The 22,997-nt window shown below is 38.3% G+C and overlaps 1 protein-coding gene across 4 annotated transcripts in view; it reads left to right on the top strand.

Moving 5' to 3' along the window:
* Positions 1-22,997, top strand: part of BORCS5 (BLOC-1 related complex subunit 5) — a 103,535-nt gene that overhangs the window by 47,097 nt on the left and 33,441 nt on the right. For all 4 annotated transcript variants that reach the window (XM_064591555.1, XM_045873844.3, XM_045873842.3 and 1 more), the window contains exon 3: positions 22,641-22,798. In XM_064591555.1, the coding sequence (XP_064447625.1) occupies positions 22,641-22,798 (158 nt within the window). The remainder of the gene's footprint in view (positions 1-22,640; positions 22,799-22,997) is intronic.

Here is a 22,997-nt window from a genome sequence, read left to right as displayed (position 1 = left end):
CTAGAAGAGCTCTAGAATCAGATTTTGGGCCACCTGCCTAAGCATAATGGCCAAAATCATGCTGCAGAACTTAACCCATTGACGTCACTACTGCTGTCATGACCAAACACTTGACACATCCTGTACCACAAACAGCTGGCTGGCAGTGTAGACTGACCTTTGCCATTGGTTCTGCTTCTATTGCTGCCTCAGAAACATGTTTTCCAGAAACTGCTGTCACCAGGGAATGCACCTTGTAGAAGGTCCCTTTTTTGCAACATTTGCTCCCCATTTAGAGTTGGGGGTAGATGCATAAATTGATGCAATTCTGACCTGTGCTTGTATTCCAGCTGCAGGGCAGGTGGGAGAAAGGCCCTTGGTTCTTCAGCTTCTCTGTATAATAGGCTAATAGGCTCTCCTATGTGCCACATATATGACACTTTGCTTTATTGCAGCTCCTTAACTCTCTCTATAGGTCTTAACTCTATCTATATAGAAGGAATATTCTCTATTTCCTGCTAATTGTATATAAGTGGAGTAGAAATTGAGATTTTTTTTTTTTTAAGATTTTATTTCTTTATTTGAGAGAGAGAGCACATGAGAGGGGGGAGGGTCAGAGGGAGAAGCAGACTCCCCGCCGAGCAGGGAGCCTGATGCGGGACTCGATCCAGGGACTCCAGGATCATGACCTGAGCCGAAGGCAGTCGCTCAACCAACTGAGCCACCCAGGCGCCCGAAATTGAGATTGTTTTATTAGTAGACTTCGTGTGTGGAAAATCAGGTGTTTTTTTTCCCTAAAATCTGTCTTGTTCTTAGTAATTAGCTGTTATCAATCAACAGAAATGCCTCAACATTTTAAGCTGTTAACAGGTGAGAACTTTCCATCTGATCAGGGTATTTTCTCCAGGATAAACATCATCCATTATCGGTATATTATGTGTATTTCCCGTTATCCATCGGAGTACAGAGTATGTAATCCTTCAAGGAAGCCGTGAGTTAATACCTACAAGAAGGGCAACTCTTTTGAGCAGCAAAGTTGTGGCATTAGTATTTCGGATTTCTTTTTGGTTGTGTCCTTTTCCTAATACTTCATTTGTTTTTATTTAAAGTGAATCTGTGATTCGTCTTTCTGAAAATCTGAAAAAGAAACATTTCAGGTCCCCAGTGTGATTTGCTGTTGGCTGTAAAGATAGCCTCCCCTCTTTTATCGTCAGTCTTGGTGCCTTGCAAAGTCTATATTTTTAGGAAGTTGTGTATACTTCAGACTACTGTAAGAAGCATTATGTGTTAAATGCCAATTTTAAAAAGAACACTTTAGTTCCTCAAAGCAAACTCTTTTAGAAAGGGGAGGATTGTTTGGTGCCCCAAACAACCATCCTCATTTTGTCTGGAAAGCTGCAGTTTTGGGGTGTTGATATTTCAGCAAGTGGAGAACACCAGGGTGTGGTGAACACTAGCTACCAGGTTGCAGGGAGGACTCAGGTGCTCCATTTTTCCAGGCTGGCATTCCTACTTCCAGACAAGTGAGACCGTGTGGGCTTTCTGTGTTCATTCACTGAGAGATGTTAAAACGTTGTGACTTCTGAACTAGGAATGCATTTCTTTTACACTAGTAGACTATTAGTCTACTAGTATATTTTATTTTCATACTCAGAGTAAGGGTCTTCTGAATTTAAATGTTTCTTCGGCAAATAATTCTAAATTAGTCTTGGTCCTTTAATTAAAAAAACAAAAACAAAAACCCAAACCCTAGTCTAGCAGTATAGAATACTACTTTATCTTCCTCCTCATAGAAACATGAAATTTTCAAAGTTTAGACTTGAAAGAAAACATGGTTCAACTCAGTTTTCAGAGAAGGAAATAAGACTTGTTTTTCCCTTGGTTTATCCTTTTATGTTTTAAGTTTTTGTTCCCTACTGACCACCTTTTTTCCCTGCCTTGGGTGCTTTATTAGAGGGTATTGAAATCTATCTACTTGACTTTATTGTGGTAAAATATACGTAACCTAAAATTTACCAGTTTAACCCTTTTTGAGAGTATGATTTGGTGGCATTAAGTATTTCACATTGTTGTACAACATTACCACATTACCACCATCCTTTTCCATCATTCCTGATGGAACCTCTATACCCATTAAACAGTAACTTCCTATCCCCCCCTCCCCTCATCGCTGGCAACCATTATTCTACTTTTTTCCCCCTCCATTAATTTGACTATTCTGTGTACTTCATGTAAGTGGAATCATATGGCATTTGCCCTTTTCTGTCTGCCTTATTTCACTTAGCATTCCATGCTCAAAGTTCATCCATGTTGCAGCAAATGTCAGAATTTCCTTCCTTTTTAAGGCTGAATAATATAAATTGTAAGTATTTACTACATTTTGCTTATCCATCTGTTGCTGGATGCTTAGATTGCTTCCGTGTCTTAACTACTGTGAATGTGAATGTACAAATATCTCTTCGAGAGCTTGTTTTCAGTTCTTTAGGGTGTGTACCCAGAAGTGGAACTGCTGGTAATCATGTGGTAATTCTGTGTTGTGTTTAATTTTTTGAGGAACTGCCTCATGCTCTTTTCCACAGTGACTGTACCATTTTACATTCCCATCAACAATGCATAAGAGCTCCAATTTCTCCACATCCTCACCAACACTTGTTATTTTCTCGGTTGTTTTTTGCTTTTTTTTTTTGATAGTAGCCATCCTAATGAGTGTGAGGTGGTATCTCATTGTAGTTTTGATTTGCATTTCCCTTATGATTAGTGATGCTGGATATTGTTTCATGCCTTCTTGGCCATTTGTATATCCTTTTTGGAGAAATGTCTATTCAAGTCTTTTGAATATTTTTGAATTGGGTTGTTTCTATTCTTTTTACAATGAGTTTTAGGAGTTCTCTATATATTCTGAGTATTAATCCTGTATCAGAATACATGCCCTTTGCAGATATTTTCTCCCAATTTGTGGGTTGCTTTTTTACTCTGTTGGTAGTGCTTTTTGGTGCACAAAATTTTTAAATTTTGGGGGCGCCTGGGTGGCTCAGTCGTTAAGCGTCTGCCTTCGGCTCGGGTCATGATCTCAGGGTCCTGGGATCGAGCCCCGCATCGGGCTCCCTGCTCCGCGGGAAGCCTGCTTCTCCCTCTCCCCTTCCCCCTGCTTGTGTTCCCTCTCTCGCTGTGTCTCTCTCTGTCAAATAAATAAATAAAATCTTAAAAAAAAAAAAAATTTCAATTTTCATGAAGTCCAATTTGTTTGTTTTTTCTTTTGCTGCCTGTATCTTTGGTATCCTCTCAAAGAAATCATTGCCAAACCCGATGTCATGAACCTTTTGCCCTATGTTTTCTTGTAAGAGTTTTATAGGTTTAGGTCTTCGATGCAATTTGAGTTAATTTTTGTATGTGGTGTTAGGTAAGAGTTTAACTTAATTATTTTGCATGCAGATATCTAGTTTTCTCAGCACCACTTGTTGAAAGGACTGTCCTTTCCCTTATTGAATGGTCTTGGCACCCTCGAACAAAATTGTTTGACCATGTATGTGAGGGTTTATTTCTGGGCTCTCTGTTCTATTCTATTGATCTAGATGTCTGTCATTATGCCAGTACCATACTGTTTTGATTAATATAGCTTTGTAGTAAGTTTTGAAATCAGGAGGTGTGAGTCCTCTAGTTTTGTCTCTTTCAGGATTGTTTTGGCTATTGGAAGTCCTTTGAGATTCCATGTAAATTTTAGGATGGGCTTTCTATTTCTACAAAAAATGTTGAGATTTTTATAGAGGTTGCAGTGAATCTGTAGATTACTTTAGATGGTATTATGAACTCAATACCAGAAAACTAAATAATCCAATCAAAAATGGGCAGAGGACCTGCATAGACATTTTTCCAGTGAAGATGAACACATGGCCACCAGACAAATGAAAAGATGCTTGACATCACTAGTCATCAGGGAAATGCAAATTAAAAGCACAATGGGTGGCTCAGTTGGTTAAGTGTCTGACTCTTGATTTCAGCTCAAGTCATGATCTTGGTTGTGAGATCTAGCCCCAAGTCAGGCTCCATGCTCAGTGCAGAGTCTGCTTGAGTTTCTCTGTCTCCCTCTCCCTCTGCCCCTCTCCCTGCTCTATGAATGAATGAATGAATGAATGAATGAATTTTTTTTTAAAAAGCACAACACGATATCAGAATGGCTAAAATCAAAAACACAAGAAGTAACAAGTATTTGCCAGGATGTGAAGGAAAGGGAACACTTGTACACTTGGTGGAAATGCAAATTGGTACAGCCACTGTGGAAAACAGTATGGAGGTTCCTCAAAAAAACTAAGAATAGAGTTACCATATGATCTAGTAATTCCACCACTGGGTATTTATCCAAAGAAAACAAAAACACTAATTTGAAAAGATAATATGCACCCTTATATTTATTGCAGCATTATTTACAATAGCTCAATATGGAAGTGTCTATTCACAGATGTCCATTTGTAGATAGACACACACACAGGAATATTAGTCATAAAAAATAATGAAATCTCACCATTTGCAACAACATGGATGGACCTTAGGGGTTATAATGCTAAGAGAAATAAAGACAAAATAGCATATGATTTTACTCATATGGAATTTAAGAAACAAACCAAAAATAGACAAAAACAGATTCTTAAATACAGATAACAAACTGGTGGTTGCCAGAGGGGAGGTGAGTGGGAGGATGGGTGATAAAGGGGATTAAGAGAGCACTTTGCTTGATGAGCACTGAGAAATGTATAGAATTTTTAAATTTACCTGAAACTAATATAACACTTTATGTTAATTATACTTGAATAAAAAAATAAAACTTAAAAATCCCAGTATTAAGTCTTCCAATTCATGAAACATGGGTTGTCTTTCCATTTATTTTTATCTTCCTCAGTTTCTTTCAGTAGTGTTTCAGAGTTTTCATTGTAACTGATTTTTGTATGTTAACTGTATTCTGCTACTTTGCTGAATTCGTTTATTAGTTCTAAATTTTTTGTGTGGAATCTTTACGATTTTCTACATATAAAATCATATAATCTGCAAATAGAGACAATTTTACCTCTTCCATTCCAGTTTGGATGATGTTTATTACTTTTTTCTGCCTAATTGCTCTGGCCAGAACTTCTGGTACTATGTTGACTAGAAATGGTGAAAGTGGACATCCTTGCCTTGTTCCTGATCTTAGAGGAGAAGCTTTCAGTCTTTCACCATTGAATATGGTTTGTTCTGGGTTTTTCAGATAATGGCTTTTATTAGTTTCCTTCTATTCCTAGTTTATTGGGTGTTTTTATCATGAAAGGGTGTTGAATTTTGTCAAATGCTTTTTCTGTATCAATTGAGATTATCATGTAGCTTTTATCCTTTGTTCTGTTACTGTTGTGTATTACCCCAATCAGTTTCCTATGTTGAACCATTTTTGCATTCTGGGAATAAATCCCACTTGGTCATGATATATAATCCTTTTACTATGCTGTTGAATTCTGCTTGCTAGCATTTTCTGAAGGCTTTTTGCATCACTGTTCATAAGTTATAATGGTCAGAAGTTTTCTTTTCTTATAGTGTGTTTGGCTTTGCCATTAGAATAATGATGGCCTTATAAAATGAGCTAGAGTGTTCCTTCCTCCTCAGTTTTTTGGGAAATTTTGAGGACTGGCGTTAGTTCTTCTTTAAGTATTTTGTAAAATTCACCAGTGAAGCCATCAGGTCCAAGACTTTTTTTGTTGTTGGGAGATATTTTTTAAAATACTGATTCAATTTCCTTGCTAATTAGAGGTGTATTCTGATTTTCTGTTTCTTTATGATAGTCTTGGTAGCTTTTGTATTTCCATGAATTTTTCCATTTCATCAAGGCTATCCAATTTGTTGATGTGAAAATGCTCATACTACTCTGTTATAATCTGTTTTATTTCTGTAGAGTCAGTAGTAATATCCCCATTTCTGTTTCTGATTTCAATAACTTGAATCTTCTCTCATTTTTTCTTAGTTTCATCTAGCTAAAGTGTTGTCACTTTGTTCTTTTGAAAGAATCAACTTTTGGTTTTATTTTCTCTGTTTTTCTGTTCTCAGAGATTTCATTTATCTTTGTTATAATTGTTACTGTTTCCTTCCTTCTGCTAGCTTTGGGTTTGTTCTTTTTCTAGTTTCTTAAGTTATAATGCTGGCTTGTTGATTTGAGAGCCTTTTTTTAAAATGTAAGTGTTTAGAGTTATAAATTTTCCTCTTAACACTGCTTTGCAGCATCCTTTAAACTTGGGTATATTGTATTTTAGGTTTCATTCATCTCTAAGTATTTTTAGATTTCCCCTGTGATTTTTTTTCTTTGATCCATTGGTTGCTTGAGAGCGTGTTGTTTAATTTCCACAGGCTTCTGACTTTTTCAGTTTTTTCTGTTACTGATTTCTAACTTCATTCTTTTGTTGTTAGAGAAGATATTTTGTATGATATTTATCTTTTAAAATGTATTGAGAATTTATGGCCTAACAGATGGTCTATCCTGGGAAGTGTCCCATGTGCCGTTGCAAAGAATATACATTCTGTTGTTTTTGTATAGAACGTTCTGTATATGTCTGTTAGATCTAGTTGGTTTACTATGTTGTTCGAGTTCTCTCTTTCCTTGTTATCTTTTGTCTGGTTGTTTTATATTGAGAATGGAGTGTTGAAGTCTTGAAGTCTCCAACTGCTATTGTAGAACTATCTATTTCTCCAGTTCTGTCCATTTTGCTTAATATATGTATTATTTTTTATTTTTTTATTTTTTAAGATTTATTTGCGAGAGAGAGAATGAGAGACAGAGAGCATGAGAGGGAGGAGGGTCAGAGGGAGAAGCAGACTCCCTGCTGAGCAGGGAGCCTGATGTGGGACTCGATCCTGGGACTCCAGGATCATGACCTGAGCCGAAGGCAGTCGCTTAACCAACTGAGCCACCCAGGCGCCCCTTGCTTAATATATTTTGATGGTCTGTGATGAGGTGTGTAAATGTGTTACAATTGCTATGCTTTCTTGCTGTATTGCACTTTTTATTAATATATAATGTCTTTGCCTCTTATTGTAACCTTTCTTGATTTAAAGTCTATTTTTTTTTAATTAGTATAACCATTCCTGCTCTCTTTTGGTTACTATATATATGGAATACCTTTAACCATCCTTTCATTGTCAGCCTATTTGTGTCTTTAGATATAAAGTGAGTCTTTTGTAGATATCATATAGTTAGATCATACTTTTTACAAATTCATAGTGCCAATTCCTGTCTTGATAAAACAGTTTATTCCATTTACATTTAAAGTAATTACTAAGGAGGCGGGACTTCTGTGATTTTGCTCCTGTTTCGTTTATGCCTTATAGCCTTTTTTGTCCTTCGTTTACTGCATTCTGTCTTTTTTTGGGGTTGAATTTATTTTTTTGTAGTGAAATGTTTAAATTCCTTTCTCATTTTCTTTTGTATATTCTGTAACTATTTTATTTGAAATTACCATGGGTATTATATTTAACACACTAAAGTTATAACACTCTAACTTGAATTTATGTCAACTTAACATCAATAACATAAAAAACTCTGCTCCTTTACAGCTTCATGTTCACCCCTTTCAGATGTTGATGTCACAGCATTACATCTTTATACCTTGTCCAAAAACGTAAACTAATAATTTCTAAAAATGTATTAATCTCTTAAATTGTGTAGGAAACAAAAAATGGAGTTACAATTGTTACAATAATGCTAGCCTTTATAATTGCCCATATTTACCTTTACTGAGATCTTTATTTATTCATACAGCTCAAAGTTACTGTCAACTGTCCTTTCATTTCTAGACCTAGAGGACTGTCTTTAGCATTTCTTGCAGGACAGGTCTAGTGGTAATGAACTCCCTCAACTTTTGTTTATCTGGGCATGTCTTAATTTCTTCCACACTTTTGAAGGATGATTTTGCCACATGCAGGCATACCTTGGAGATACTGTGGATCCGGTGCCAGACCACTTCAATAAACTGAATATTGCAGTAAAGTGAGTCAAGTGAAATTTTTTATTTCTGAGGGCATATAAAAGTTATGTTTGCACTGTACTGTAGTTTATTAAGTGTCCAATAGCATTAAGTCTAAAAAAAAAAAAAACCATGTACATACCTTAATTAAAAATACTTTTTTGCGGGTGCCTGGGTGGCTCAGTCGTTAAGCGTCTGCCTTCGGCTCAGGTCATGATCCCAGGGTCCTGGGATCAAGTCCCACATCGGGCTCCCTGCTCAGCGGGAAGCCTGCTTCTCCCTCTCCCACTCCCCCTGCTTGTGTTCCTGCTCTCGCTATGTCTCTCTCTGTCAAATAAATAAATAAAATCTTTAAAAAAAAATACTTTTTTGCTGAGAAATGCTAACTATCTGAGCTTTTAGCAAGTCATAATTTTTTGCTGATGGAGGGTCTTGCCTTGTTGTTAATGGCTGCTGACTGATTAGGGTAGTGGTTGCTGAAGATTGGGATGGCTGTGGCCATTTTTTAAAATAAGCAAACAATAAGGGTACCTGGGTGGCTCAGTTGGTTGAGCGTCTGCCTTTGGCTCAGTCATGATCTCGGGGTCCTGGGATTGGGCCCCGCGTTGGACTCTCTGCTCAGCTGGGAGTCTCCTTCTCCCTCTCACTCTCCTTCTGTACTTTCCCTCTCTCTCTCAAATAAATAAAATCTTAAAAAGAAAACAATATAGTTTGCTGCATTGACTTACTCTTCCTTTCACAATTTCTCTGTAGCATGCAAGGCTGTTCGATAGCATTTTACTCACAGTAAAATTTCTTTCAAAATTGAAATCAGTCCTCTCAAACCCTTCCACTGCTTTATCAACTAAGTTGATGTAGTATTCTAAGTCCCTATATTGTCATTTCAACACTACTGTACATTCTCATCACCAGTGCACAGGAATTCCAATTTCTTCATATCCTCACCAATACTTGTTATTTTCTGTTGTTTGGATAATAGTCATCCTGATGGTTAAGTGGTATCTCATTGTGGTTCTGTTTTGCATTTCCCCTATGATGAGTGATGTTGAGCATCTTTAATGCGCTAAGTGACATTTGTACATCTTCTTTGGAGAAATGTCTGCCACATCATCTGCCCATTTATGAATTGGGTTTTGGGACTTTTTTGTTCTTTTTAATTTTAGCTTTTATTCATGTCTGCATCGTATTTAACTCCTGCTATGTGTGGCAATCTGCTTGAGGAATGGGATAACTTCTTTATGATTTCCTACAGTGCTGATATATAGAAGGAGGTGCTGGCAAATACTCATAGTATAGTAGGGTTGGCCCGTCATTCAGCCAGATTTTGCAACCTGCTTATATGATATGGCAACAGCTGGTAGTTGGAGACTTGGGGATAGTGAAGAAATTAACATTAATTGAGTTCCTATTCAATGCCAGATACTATGCTACGCATAACTTCATATAATTCTCATAGTACTCCTTTAACGTAGATAGCATTAAATTTATAGATAAACTGTTTGAGTTCAAAGAAGTTAAATTCCTACTTTTACATCACATGGGTAGTAAATGGCTGTCTCTGGAATCAAATTCCCAGGTCTACCTGATTCCAAAGCTTATACTTTCTTCATTATATCATGCTGCCTCCCTTCCCTGGCCTAAATTTAACCAGTCTATAGCACTCAATGAGAAAGTTCTTTATTGGCCCTTTGGTAGTTATTGGAAGCTGTTAGGAGGTTGTTTCTCTCCACACCAAACATTGTGGTGAGTTGGCATATTACCGTGAGCTTGTCGGCACCAAAACCATGATGATAGCCTATCTGGATGGCTTCTTCTCCTGAATGAGATTGGTGCTCCTCTGAGGTGACTGAATGGAAGTAAAAGTTCCTAAGGGAACCAGTCATGGAGGGCACTCTTTCTAAATACCCCAAAGGAATTGATCACCAGTGTACATCATAAGATCCTGTCCAAGTTGGTCGGGTATTTTTAGACTTTTCCTTTCTTTAAAAGAAGAGAACTTCTGAGAACTGGAGTTTATTTATTTAATTTTTTTAGATTTTATTTATTTGACAGAGAGAGAGAGAGCATGAGAGAGCACAAACAGGGGGAAGGGCAGAGGGAGAGGGAGAAGCAGGCTCCCTGCCGAGCAGGAAGCCTGATGGGGGGCTGGATCCCAGGACCCTGGGATCATGACCTGAGCCGAAGGCAGACACTTAACTAACTGAGCCACCCAGGTGCCCTGAGAACTAGAGTTTATATTAAAGAATACACATGGCTTATGTTCTTCTGTCTTTGAAATAGACCATGACCAATAGAGTAAAAAACCTTATTGGGGGCGCCTGGGTGGCTTAGTCGGTTAAGCATCTGCCTCCAGCTCAGGTCATGATCCCGGGGCCCTGGGATCGAGCCCCACATCAGGCTCCCTGCTCAGTGGGGAGTCTGCTTCTCCCTCTACCTCCTCCCCCTGCTTGTGATCTCCCTCTCTCTCAAATAAATAAATAAAATCTTTTAAAGAAAACCTTATGGGCTTGGGGGAGAATTTCTTTTTTTATAATCTATTGCTTAATTATGCCTTCACAGTAATGTTAGTCAAACTTACATAGATTTCAGGATTCTGTAGCAGGAAATGGAGCTTATTATACTGTTTCTCAAATAGAGGCCTCACTACTCATAATACTCATTTTTAGTCTTGGAAGCAGCTAAACCTTTAAAAGTTAAGGAATTCAGTTTGGGGATAGCCTAGATTAATACCCTTATGGTTCTCTTCTATACTTTAGAAAAATGTTTTTTTCCTACTTGGTTTTTCAGAAAGAAAAAGATTGCTCAGCAGAATATTTCCTAACTTTTTAACCCTGATGATTTTTCCACTCAACACTTTACACAAAGAGGTAGGTACAGATGGCAGTTTGTTGGATCTGTGTAATAATCAGTCTTGGTCCTCACTCATTCCCTGGAGCCCACTCTCCATTCCTGTATAAACAAAGTAGCTTCAACCAGGGTCTAATAGGGTCCTAAGAAATGCCTCCACTATTTACCACTGGTAAATATGGAATCTATTAGATCAGGTTTTTAACTCAGTAAATACTTTGTGTGCATCACTGTTTTAAAGCTAAAGAAGAATTAGGAAGCTCAGGGTAATGAGCCTGTTCTCTTACACAGTAAGGCAGACATAATCTAGAAATTTTAACATGAAAACCTAATCATAAATATTCTATAAAGAATAGAGTATTAGGACTGAAGTGTTATGATAGCTATAATTTTTTAATGGCTTGGGAAAAGAAAAAATAGAGAAGTGAAGTAGAATAAAATGTTGTTGAATCTGGGTGGTTAAATTCGGGAAGATACATATTTCTTTCTATATATTTGAAAGTTTATATAGTAAAAAGTAAAAAAAGAAAGAAGGAAGATATCTTAACCGTAAAGAACATTATTATAAAACTATACAAAAATAACTTCAAGATGTTATATGGTTCATTCTCTATTACCTAAGGGCTTAGGTTCTTATTAGAGTTGGTAAGTAAGAATTAAAACTGAGGTGTAACCCAAGGCTCTCAGAGGCCAAGCAGTTAATGTGAATGATGGCCGCGGACTGGCCATAAGGCAGTAGGAAGTGGTGGGGGTTGAGAGAGCAGGAGAGTATGCACCTCACCGAAAACATCCAGTCTTTAAAAAAACTTTAATGTGCATTCAGAATAAAAACAGTTCGAAGGGCTGGCAGTTTGTGGTCTCCTACAAATGATAAAATTTACCATCTCTAAATTTACCCACCTTTCTGTTCTCCCTCCTCCTCCTATCAGAAGATAGTAGGAGTGGTTCAGTCATCAAAATGAGGGAAATGGTTCCTGACACTGGAGAGTGATGGGAAATCTTCACTTACTGCCTCTAGAATTGGCCTCTGTTTCCTGAAACTTTGTAGCTTCAGGAGTAGAAAAAGTGGCCTATCATCATCATCATCTTCTTCTTTCCCCCCCCCCCCCCCCCCCCCCGTCTTGCTCCTTCTGAGATCTGGAGCAGGATTTGTGGTAGATTTTCAGAGACTCCTGTGAGTTGAAAAAAAGCACATTATGATACTAGACTCATCTACCTGGGCTGATTTTTGGATGATTGGGGGAGGGTACAGTTGTAATTTATAAGGGTAATTTAAAGTATAATTTATTTGACTTTGAAGTTGGCTGCAACTCAACTTGAACCACGCTAGTGTACCTTGTAGACTCAGCAGCTTTCTTAAAATCCCTTTTCCCATTTTTTTTTTTTTTTTCTTTTTTACAGAGGAAGAGTAAAGATTTTGTTTTGTGAGCCACGGTTGGGTTGTGGCTCCTCTGCTTCAGCCTTTCAGCCCTCTGGGAGCTTGGGCTGGCTCTGACTTTTCCCTGTTCTTTTTTTTTTTTTTTTAAGATTTTTTATTTATTTATTTGACAGAGAGAGACATAGCGAGAGCAGGAACACAAGCAGGGGGAGTGAGAGAGGGAGAAGCAGGCTTCCCGCAGAGCGGGGAGCCCGATGCGGGGCTCGATCCCAGGACCCTGGGATCATGACCTGAGCCGAAGGCAGATGCTTAACGACTGAGCCACCCAGGCGCCCCTTCCCTGTTCTTTAATACAAGCCCCAGTGGTCTCCTCAAGCACTGGGAATCTTCCTCATTCACTTTAGAAGAGCAGATTCAGACTGAGACCAGGTCTCACTCTTAAGTATATGTGGAGAACACAGAGTAGGGACCTTGAGAAAGCTTCTTCTCCCTAAATCTTCCTCAGCTCACTCTTTGCTTGGAATTTCAACAGTATCCTCCTAACCTAATTTGAGAACCTTTTATGTACCAGGTGCTATATGGCAGACATAAGAGATAAATAGATAAGTAAAATATGGTTTCCATCTTCTACCAGTTTACAGTTTGTTATGAGGCTTTTAATCGCCTTGGAGAAGTTACTGTTTAAGGTATATTCAGCCAAATATACCTTGGTGAGAATGAAAGATATCCAGGAACTGGTTTTGGCTTATGTAGTTGGGGATACTTGAGGCAAGGAAAGAGAGGAGAACTGCCCAAGAAGATGTTACTTACAGATGAGAAAGACCTTGGTCACTTTTTGTTAAAATGAGTTTATTTACTTAAAATTTTCTGGAAGGAAAATACATTCATATGGGGGCGCCTGGGTGGCTCAGTTGGTTAAGCGACTGCCTTCGGCTCAGGTCATGATCCTGGAGTCCCGGGATCGAGTCCCGCATCAGGCTCCCTGCTCGGCAGGGAGTCTGCTTCTCCCTCTGACCCTCCTCCCTCTCATGCTCTCTGTCTCTCATTCTCTCTGTCTCAAATAAATAAATAAAATCTTTAAAAAAAAAAAAATACATTCATATGGTTTAAAAAAAAGGTTAAAAGTATGCCCCTTACCCTTGCTTTCCATCTTTCTAACTCTTGTCATTCCAGAATTTCTTTATGCAAATATAGGCATATATGAATATATATTTTTATTTACTTGTATATCCCCCATTTTTTATACAATGGTAGCATACTCAATACACTATCCTATATACCTTCTTTTATTACTTAATATCTTTTTTTTTTAAAAGCACTTGTTAGCATTTAATGAACCTCCTTCCCTGTGGCTTTAAGCTACCAGGACACAGCACCCTCCCCCCCCAATCTTCTCCTCAGCTCTTCTGCTGAAGACTTTGACCTTCACAGTGACAGGCTGCTTCGAGAACTTCCCCTTCCCCAGAACTTTGTAGTAGCCTGATCACACCACATCAGTGATAGGAGCAGCTCCAGGCTTATTTTTGGCAGCATTTACCCGTGTCTGCTCACTGACCAAGGTCCACAGTTTATCAAGGTTGACAGTTGGGCAGAAGCTCTCGTTCCTAAGTGGTAATACCTCATACCAACTTTCCCAAAGTAACCTGAGTGGTATCTGTTTACTCCAGCCTCCTGGGTGCTTCCCCTGTTTGCCCCATGCGGCCATGGCCGTGGATCACATGATCCCCAACTTTCCGGGTCTTCCTCAGTCTGGATGGCATGTTGGCAGCCTAGGCAAAAGATGTATTACCTAATATCTTATGGAGACTTTTCTGTATGAAAATATACAGAGCTCCTTTGTTGTTTTCTATGGTCATATATTTGTGGATATACCTTGATCTAATTAACAAGCTCCCTATTGATGGACATTGAGTTTTTGCTCATCTTTTACTATGATAGTCACCGTTGTAACAAATAATTATATATATCTTATACAAAATTTGGCATGTGTGCTAATTTATGTGTAAATTCCTAGTAGTGAAATTGCTGCATCAGGGGCTTAACGGATTTGTAATTTTGATATCCATGTCAAATTGCCCTCTATGGGGGTGTACACACTAATCAGCAATGCTGCTTTCTTCATAGTTCCACCTTCAGAGTTTTTGTCATACTTTTGGTTTTTACCAATGTGAAAGGTGAAAAATGGCGTTGCAGTGAGGTTTTGATTTCTCTTTTTCTTATGATGAATGAGTTTGTACATCTTTTCTTATAGCTGAGGCATTGATACTTTCTTTTCTGTGAAATGCCTTTGCCCATCTTTCTTTTGCTGATTTATTACTTGCCAGTTTCTAGAAGCTCTTTATATTATAGGAAGTTTGCTCTTTGTGATATGAGTTACAGACATTTTTCTCGGGGCTGGTTGTTGTTTTTTTTTTTTAACTTATGGTGTTTTTTGCCATGAGGAATCTTGATTTTTATACTGTTGAATTTATCAATGTTTCTGTGTGGCCTTTGCATTATTCTGGCCCAATACTGATAGCACAGAATCATTCATTTTTCTTTCTATGGTGGCACCTCATTCTCTTCCTACTTCTTGGATTGACAGCAAAAAGCTTTTGTGATTTGTTTAGAGAGATAGAGAGAGAGTACAAGCAGGGGGAGCGGCAGGCAGAGGGAGAAGAAGGTTCCCTGCTAAGCAAGGAGCCCGATGCGGGACTAGATCCTAGGACCCCGGGATCATGACCTGAGCCGAAGACAGAGGCTTAACCGACTGGGCCACCCAGGCGCCCCAGCAAAAAGCTTTTGGTACCTTCTGCCTCAAGTCTGTTCCTGGGACTGTATCTTTGTCAGTTTTAGTCCTTGGTAATTTTGTTAGATTTTAGTGGTTTGAAAAATCCTCCATTTTCTTGATTTCAGGCACTCCAGAAAACTTTGACATTTTCTTATAAAATTAAACATATGATTACCATGCAACCCAGCAGTTGCAGTCTTGGGGCATTTATCCCAGAGAAATGAAAATTTGTTTATACAAAAACCTGTGCACCACTATTCATAGCAGCTCTGTTTTTAATAGCCCCCAAACTGGATGCTACCCAAATGTCCTTCAGTAGATGGATGGTTAAACAAACTCTAGTACATACATACCATGGAATACTACTCAGAAATAAGAAGGAACAAAGTATTGCAACATGCAACAACTTCGATGAATCTCTTCTGTATTATGTTGGGTGAAAAAAGTCAATCCCCAAAGGTTACATATTAAATTATCCCGTTTATAAAACATTTTTGAAATGACAAAATTTTATTTCATTTTATTTTTAAAGATTTTCTTTATTTATTTGACAGAGCATACAAGCAGGGCGAGCTGCAGGCAGAGGCAGAGGGAGAAGCAGACTTCCCGCTGAGCAGGGAGCCCGATGCAGGGCTCGATCCCAGGACCCTGGGATCATGACCTGAGCTGAAGGCAGACATTTAACCAACTGAGCCACCCAGGAGCCCCTGAAAGGACAAAATTTTAAAAACGGTGAACAGATTAGTGGTTGCCAGAGGTTAAGGATGGGGAGGAGAATGAGAGAGAGGTAGATGTGGTTCTAAAAAGCAACACAAGAAATCTTTGTGGTGATGGAACAGCTCAGGATCTGACTCCAGTGGCAGATATATGAACGTACACATGTGAAAAAATTGTATAGAACTAAATCTAGTAGGCATCCTTATCTGTGGAGGATACGATACATTCCAAGACCCCCAGTGGATGCCTGAAACTGGATAGTACTGAACCTTATAAATACTAGGTTTTTTCCTATATGTACATACCTGTTATAACATTTAACCTATAAATTAGGCACAGTAAGATTAATAATAGCTAGTAATAACTAGAACAATTATAACATGATACAGTAATAAAAGTTACATGAATGTGTGCTCTCTCTGTCTCAGAATGCCTTACTATACTGTACTCACCCTTCTTGTAATGACATGAGATGATAAAATGCCTACGTGATGAGATGAAGTAAGGCGAATGATGTAGGCATTGTTCTATACTGTTAGGCTACTATTGACCTTTTGGCAGTATGTCAGGAGTATCATCTGCTTCTGGACTGTAGTTGACCACTACTGTACACAGGCATGCACACTAATGAATGCACACACACACGAGTGCAAGTAAAATGAGGACATCTGAATAAGATCAGTGGATTGTATCACTGTCAATATCCTGGGTGTGATGTTGTATTGTAGGTTTGCAAGATGTTACCTTAGGGGGAAATTGAGTAAAGGGATACACAAGATCCTATACACAGGGTCTCAATAAAAGTTTCAATTAAAAAATAAATCCCCATTTCTGCAAATAGCAGCTTCACCAAAAGCTGTGTGGAGGCAGGTTCAGCTGGAGGAACTGGTGTTCTGCTGTGCTAGGATCAGCAGTGGAACTGCTGAGGGACCTAGTGCTAGCAGTGGAATGTGGAGGAACAGGGCAGTGCCTCAAGTTCAACCCAGCACTGTGGGGCAAGATGAAGATCTGAAAACACTGCCTGGCATTTCCAAGGATTCTCTGGGATAGCCCAACTGGATAGCCCATCATACAGCCTGTTGAAATGGGGGCTGGAGGTGGGGAGAAGACTGGTTTAAGTTCTAGGACCTCAGAAATCAGTGAAGGTTTGACATGGGTGATTAGGGGCAGGAATGAGGAGGGAAGACGAGCTTTGATGTGGGTGGGTTTATCTTGATCATGCCCAGCATGTGCCCCATTGCCATATTTATTTTGGTGTATCTTATGCTGTATCATTGGCTCTGGTTTGAAACAGAGTGTGGCCTAGCATAGTGGTTCTCAAAGTGTGGTAAGGTGATCCCTGAGATCCCCAGGACCCTTCTAGGGATTCCCTGAGGACAACACTATTTTCACAATCATAATGTAGACACTTGCTAATTACTCTCATTCTCTTAGAAATGTACGGTGGAGTTTTCCGGAAGCTACACGTTATAAAAGCAATATATTAAATGCAGAAGCAGATATGAAAATCCAGTTGTTCTCTGTTAAGCCAGACATTGAAAAAACTTACAAAATTTAAACCAGTGCCGGTTTTTTGTTTTAGAAACTATAGTTACTTCTTTTAAATATGTTGTTTATGTTAACATGTAATGAGGTTATTATTATTTTAAAATAATGTAATAAATATTCAAGAATTTTCTCAGTTTTAACTTTTAATAGGTGAATATTGTTATCCACATAATAAAAGCTTTTTGGGGTCCTCAATAATTTTTGAAAGGATAAAGGAGTCCTAATACCAAAAAGTTTGTGAACCTTTAGCTTGGCAGAAAGTACTTGGCCAAAAGTTGGTACGCTTGAGTTCTAGTCAAGACTTTGCTGTGTTACTATGGACAAGTCCTTTAGCCTCTTTAATTGATTTTTTTCTTACATAAATGCTAATAATTATCCTGATCTACCTACCCCACCTTAAAGAAAAATAAGGTAAGTTTATATGAAAGGCCTTAAAAATATAATGTCCTATAAAATGTAAGGAATTTAATAGTTATACAACAAAACTGGTAATGGAAGAAAACACAAAGAACAGGAGTTTCTGGTGCATTAGCTGATATTCTGTTCACTTTTTAATTTATTCATTTTTGCATCTCCTCCTAACAGCTTCCTTTAACTTTTATTTCTGTTTCTCAATTTTTCAAACAACTATTTAAAAAAAATTGTTACTGAAGTAGGTTGACATACATTGTATTAGTTGCAGATGTACAACATAGTGATTCCACAATCCTATCCATTTCTCAAAGCTCACCACGAGATGTGTAGTCCCCATTTGCCACCATACAGCATTATTACAAGATTATTGACTATATTCCCTACTCTCTACTTTTGATCTCTATTACTTATTTATTTTATAACTGGAAATATGTACTTCTCAATCCCCTTCACCTATTTCACCCATCCCCCTACCTCTCTCCCCTCTGGCAACCACCAGTTTGTTCTCTGTATTTAAGAGTCTGTTTTGTTTTTTAGATTCCACATGTAAGTGAAATCATATGTTGTCTTCCTCTGTCTGAATTACTTCATTTAGCATTATACCCTAAGTGTCCATCTATGTTGTCACAAATGGCAAGATTTCATTTTTTTATGACTAATATTCCTGTGTGTGTGTGTTCTAGATCTATACATCTTCTTTACCCATTCATCTATTAATGGACATTTAGGCTGCTTCCAGTATTTGGCTATTATAAATGATGCCGCAATAAATATAAGGGTGCATATACCTTTTCAAATTAATGTTGTTTTCTTTAGGTAAATACCCAGTAGTGGAATTACTGGATCATATGGTAATTCTGTTTTTAATTTTTTGAGGAACCTCCAAACTGTTTTACACAGTGATTGCACCTATTTACATTCCACAACGTCTGAGAGTTCGCTTTTCTCCGCATCCTTGCCAGCACTTGATGTTTCTTATCTTTTTAATACTAGTCATTCTGACTGGTGCAAGGTGATTATCTCATTGTGATTTTGATTTGCATTTCCCTGATGATTAATGATGTTGAGCATCTTTTTCATGTGTCCATGAGCCATCTGTATGTCTTTGGAAAAATGTTCAGGTCCTCTGCCCATTTTTAAATCAGATTGATTGGGTTTTTTTGGTGGTGTCTAAGTTCTTTATGTATTTTAGATATTAGCCCCTTCTCAGATATATCATTGGCAAATATCTTCTCCCATTCACTCGGTTGCCTTTTTGTTTTGTTGATGGTTTTTGTTTTTTGTTGTGCAAAACTTTTTATTTTCATATAGTCTCAATAGTTTATTTTTGCTTTTGTTTCCCTTGCCCAAGGAGAAATATCCATAAGTATGTTGTAAGGCTGATGTCCAAAGAGATGACTGTGTTTTCTTTTATGGTTTCAAGTTGCACATTTAGGTCTTTAATTCATTTTGAGTTTACTTTTGTATATAGTGTTAAGACAGCGGTCCAGCTTCATTCTTTTGCATGTGGCTGTCCAGTTTTCCCAGCACCATTTATTGAAAAGACTGTCTTTTCCCCATTGTATATTCTTGGCTCCTTTGTTGTAGATTAATTGACCATATAAGTGTGGGTTTATTTCTGGGCTATCTGTCCTGTTCCATTGATCTGTTTTTGTGCCAGTACCATACCATTTTGATTACTGTAGCTTTGTAGTATATCTTTAAGTGTGGGGTTATGATTTGTTCTTCTTTTTCAAGATTGCTTTGGCTATTCCAGGTCTTTTGTGGTTCCTGTGTAATTTTAGGATTATTCTAGTTTCATGAAAAATGCTATGGTATTTTGATAGGGATTGCACTGAATCTCTGGATTGCTTTGGGAAGTATGGACATTTTAACAATACTGATTTTTCCAGTCCATGCACATGGTATATCCTTCCATTAGTGTCATCTTCAGTTTATTTCATCAGTGTCTTATAGTTTTCAGAGTTTAGGTCTTTCACCTCCTTGTTTAAAATTATTCCTAGGGGGGCGCCTGGGTGGCTCAGTTGGTTAAGCGACTGCCTTCGGTTCAGGTCATGATCCTGGAGTCCCTGGATCAAGTCCCACATCAGGCTCCCTGCTCGGCAGGGAGTCTGCTTCTCCCTCTGACCCTCCCCCCTCTCATGTGCTCTCTCTCATTCTCTCTCTCTCAAATAAATAAAAATCTTTTAAAAAAAATTATTCCTAGGTATTTTATTCTTTGGGATGTAAATTAATTTTTTTTTTAAGATTTTATTTATTTGAGAGAGAGAGAGCACAAGCAGGGAGAGGGGCAGAAAGAGAGGGAGAAGCAATCTCCCTTGCTGAGCTGGGAGCCTGATATGGGGCTCGATCCCAGGACCCTGGTACATAAGCTGAGCTGAAGGCAGACACTTAACTAACTGAGCCACCCAGGAGCCCCTCGGGTGCAATTTTAAATGGGAGTTTTAAAATTTCTCTTCCTGCTATTTCATTTGTAGTGTATAGAAGTACAGCAGGTTTTTCTGTATATTAATTTTTATATCCTGCAGCTTTATTGGATTCATTTATTCTTTTTTTTAAGATTTTATTTATTTGTTTGAGAGAGAGAGCACGAACAGGGAGAAGGGGCAAAGGGAAAGGGAGAAGGCAGGCTCCCTGCTGAGCAGGGAAGCCTGATGTGGGGCTCGAGCCCAGGACCCTGGGATCATGACCTGAACCAAAGGCAGACACTTAACTGAGCCACCCAGGTGCCCCTCATTTATTAGTTCTAAGAGCTTTTTGGTATAGTAGTAGTCTATATAGTAGTCTATATAGTAGTCTCTTATAATCCTTTGTATTCTGTGTTGTCAGTTATTATTTCTTCTCCTCCATTTCTTTTTTTTTTTTTTTCTTAAGATTTTATTTATTTATTTGACACAGAGAGAGCAGAAGCTGAGGGAACGGGAGAAGGAGAAGCAGTCTCCCCGCTGAGCAGGGAGCCCGATGGATCATGACCTGAGCCAAAGGCAGAGGCTTAACCAACTGAGCCACCCGGGTGCCCCTTCTCCTCCATTTCTGATTTTGAGTCTTCTCTCTTTTTTTTTCTTGGTCAGTCTGGCCAGAGGTTTATCGATTTTGTTTATCTTTTCAAAGAACCAGGTCTTGGTTTCATTGATCTTTTCTCTTGTTTTTTTAGTCTCTGTTTCATTTATTTCCACTCTCATCTTTATTATTTGCTTCCTTTTACTAACTTTGGGCTTTGTCGTTCTTTTTTTTTTAGCTCCTTAGGTGTCAGGTTAGATTATTTATTTGAGATTTTTCTTATTTTTTGAAGTAGGCCTATATCACTATAAACTTCCCTCTTAGAACTGCTTTTGCTGTGTCCCAAAGATTTTGGACCATTTCATTTCATTTGTCTCCATGTATTTTTTTATTTCCTATTTTATTTATTTATTGACTCATTGGTTGTTTAGTGGCATGTTGTTTAGCCTCCATGTGTTTGTATTTTTTCCAGTTCTTTTTTTTTTAAAGATTTTATTTATTGGGATGCCTGGGTGGCTCAGTCAGTTAAGCAGCTGCCTTCAGCTTGGGTCATGATCCCAGGATCCTGGGATCTGAGCCCCGAGTTGGGCTCCCTGCTCAGCAGGGAGCCTGCTTCTCCTTCTCCCTCTGCCCCTACCCCCCAAATTGTGCGCACTCTCTCTCTCAAATAAATAAAATATTTTTTAAAAAAAGATTTAAAAAAAATCTTTTAAAAAAAGATCTTATTTGTCAGAGACCGAGCACACAGCAGGGGAAACAGCAGGCAGAGGGAGAAGCAGACTCCTCGCAGAGCAAGGAGCCTGATCTGGGACTTGATCCCAGGATCACTTAAGGGCCTAAGCCACCCAGGCATCCCTCTAGTTCTTTCCATGTAATTGATTTCTAGTTTCATACCATTGTGGTCAGAAAAGATGCTTGATCTGATTTCAGTCTTCCTAAATTTATTAAGACTTGTTTTGCGGCCTAATGTATCATCTTCCTGGAGGATGTTTCATATACCCTTAAAAAGAATGTATATTCTGCGGCACCTGAGTGGCCTAGTCAGTTAAGCATCTGCCTTTGGCTCAGGTCATGATCCCAGGGTCCTGGGATTGAGCCCCACATCGGGCTCCCTCCTCAGCGGGGAGTCTGCTTGTCCCTCTCCCTCTGCCCCTCCCTCTTGCTTGTGCTCTCTTGCTCGCTTGCTGTCAAATAAGTAAGTAAATAAATAAATCTTTGAAGGAAAAAAATGGGTATTCAGCCATCTTTGGATGGAATGTTCTGGGTGTATCTGTTAGGGCCATCTGATGTAATGTGTTGTTCAAAGCCATTGTTTCTTTATTGATTTTCTGTCTGAATGATTTATCCATTGATGTAACTGTGATGTTAAAGTTCCCTAGTCTTCATTTTCTTCCTTTATGTCTCTTAGTATTTGCTTCATGTATTTAGGTGCTCCAGTGTTGGGTGCATCAATATTATAATTGCTATATCCTGTTATTGGATTGATCCCTTTATCATTATGTAATGCCCTTCTTTGTCCCTGGCTGCAACCTTTGTTTTAAAGTCAGACAATTATTGTAATTATTAAAAGAAATTAAATAAATACATTTTCCAAAGGTTTCATTCAAGAAGGGATTTATATTCTTGATACCTTGAAATAGTGTCTTATGGTCAGGAGCTGTATTCTAGAGAAACCACTTACTAGTCACTATGTGACTTTAGGAAAGTTACTTAATCTCTCTGTGTCTTAAGTTTCTTACCTATGAAATGGGACTAATAATACCTTACTTTCTAGTGCAATTATGAGTATGAAAATAATGCATATGAGACATTTTGCTGAGTACTTGGTATATAATAGATGCTCCATAAATGATGGTTGCTATGATTGTCATTAGCATATAACAAAAGATGGAAGATTAAATTTTAGTCTCCTACCCCGTCTTTACTGAACTTATTAAGTTACTTATAAAACAAGTTTGTTAATAGTAACTTCCATTTCATTTCTTTTTTTTTTTTTTTTTCCTGTTTGAAGGGCTATTGAGTGGCCAGACTTCCCCAACAAATACCAAATTGGAGAAATTGGATTCTCAGCAGGTGTTACAGCTCTGCCTTCGATATCAGGATCATCTTCATCAGTGCGCAGAGGCCGTTGCCTTTGATCAGAATGCTTTGGTTAAACGAATCAAAGAGGTAATGTACTGTGGGAAAATAAAATCACCGGCTCATTATTGTGATTTCCTCCGACTCCCAAGTCCTTTTTTACTGGGAAGTAGAGCCAGTGATCCAGGCTTTATGGGGAATAGTCATTTTCTGATTTAGTCTTGACATTTGTCCCCATTGCTTTAGATAGATTGTCTTTCCTAGCAGTAAAATGTAATGATGAAAAGGA

The sequence above is a fragment of the Mirounga angustirostris genome, unplaced genomic scaffold (genome assembly GCF_029215605.1).
Source record: "Mirounga angustirostris isolate CCGP_5_RB_7025 unplaced genomic scaffold, mMirAng1.0.hap1 SCAF_5, whole genome shotgun sequence".
NCBI lineage: Eukaryota > Metazoa > Chordata > Mammalia > Carnivora > Phocidae > Mirounga > Mirounga angustirostris.
This window is presented reverse-complemented; position numbering and strand designations above follow the sequence as displayed.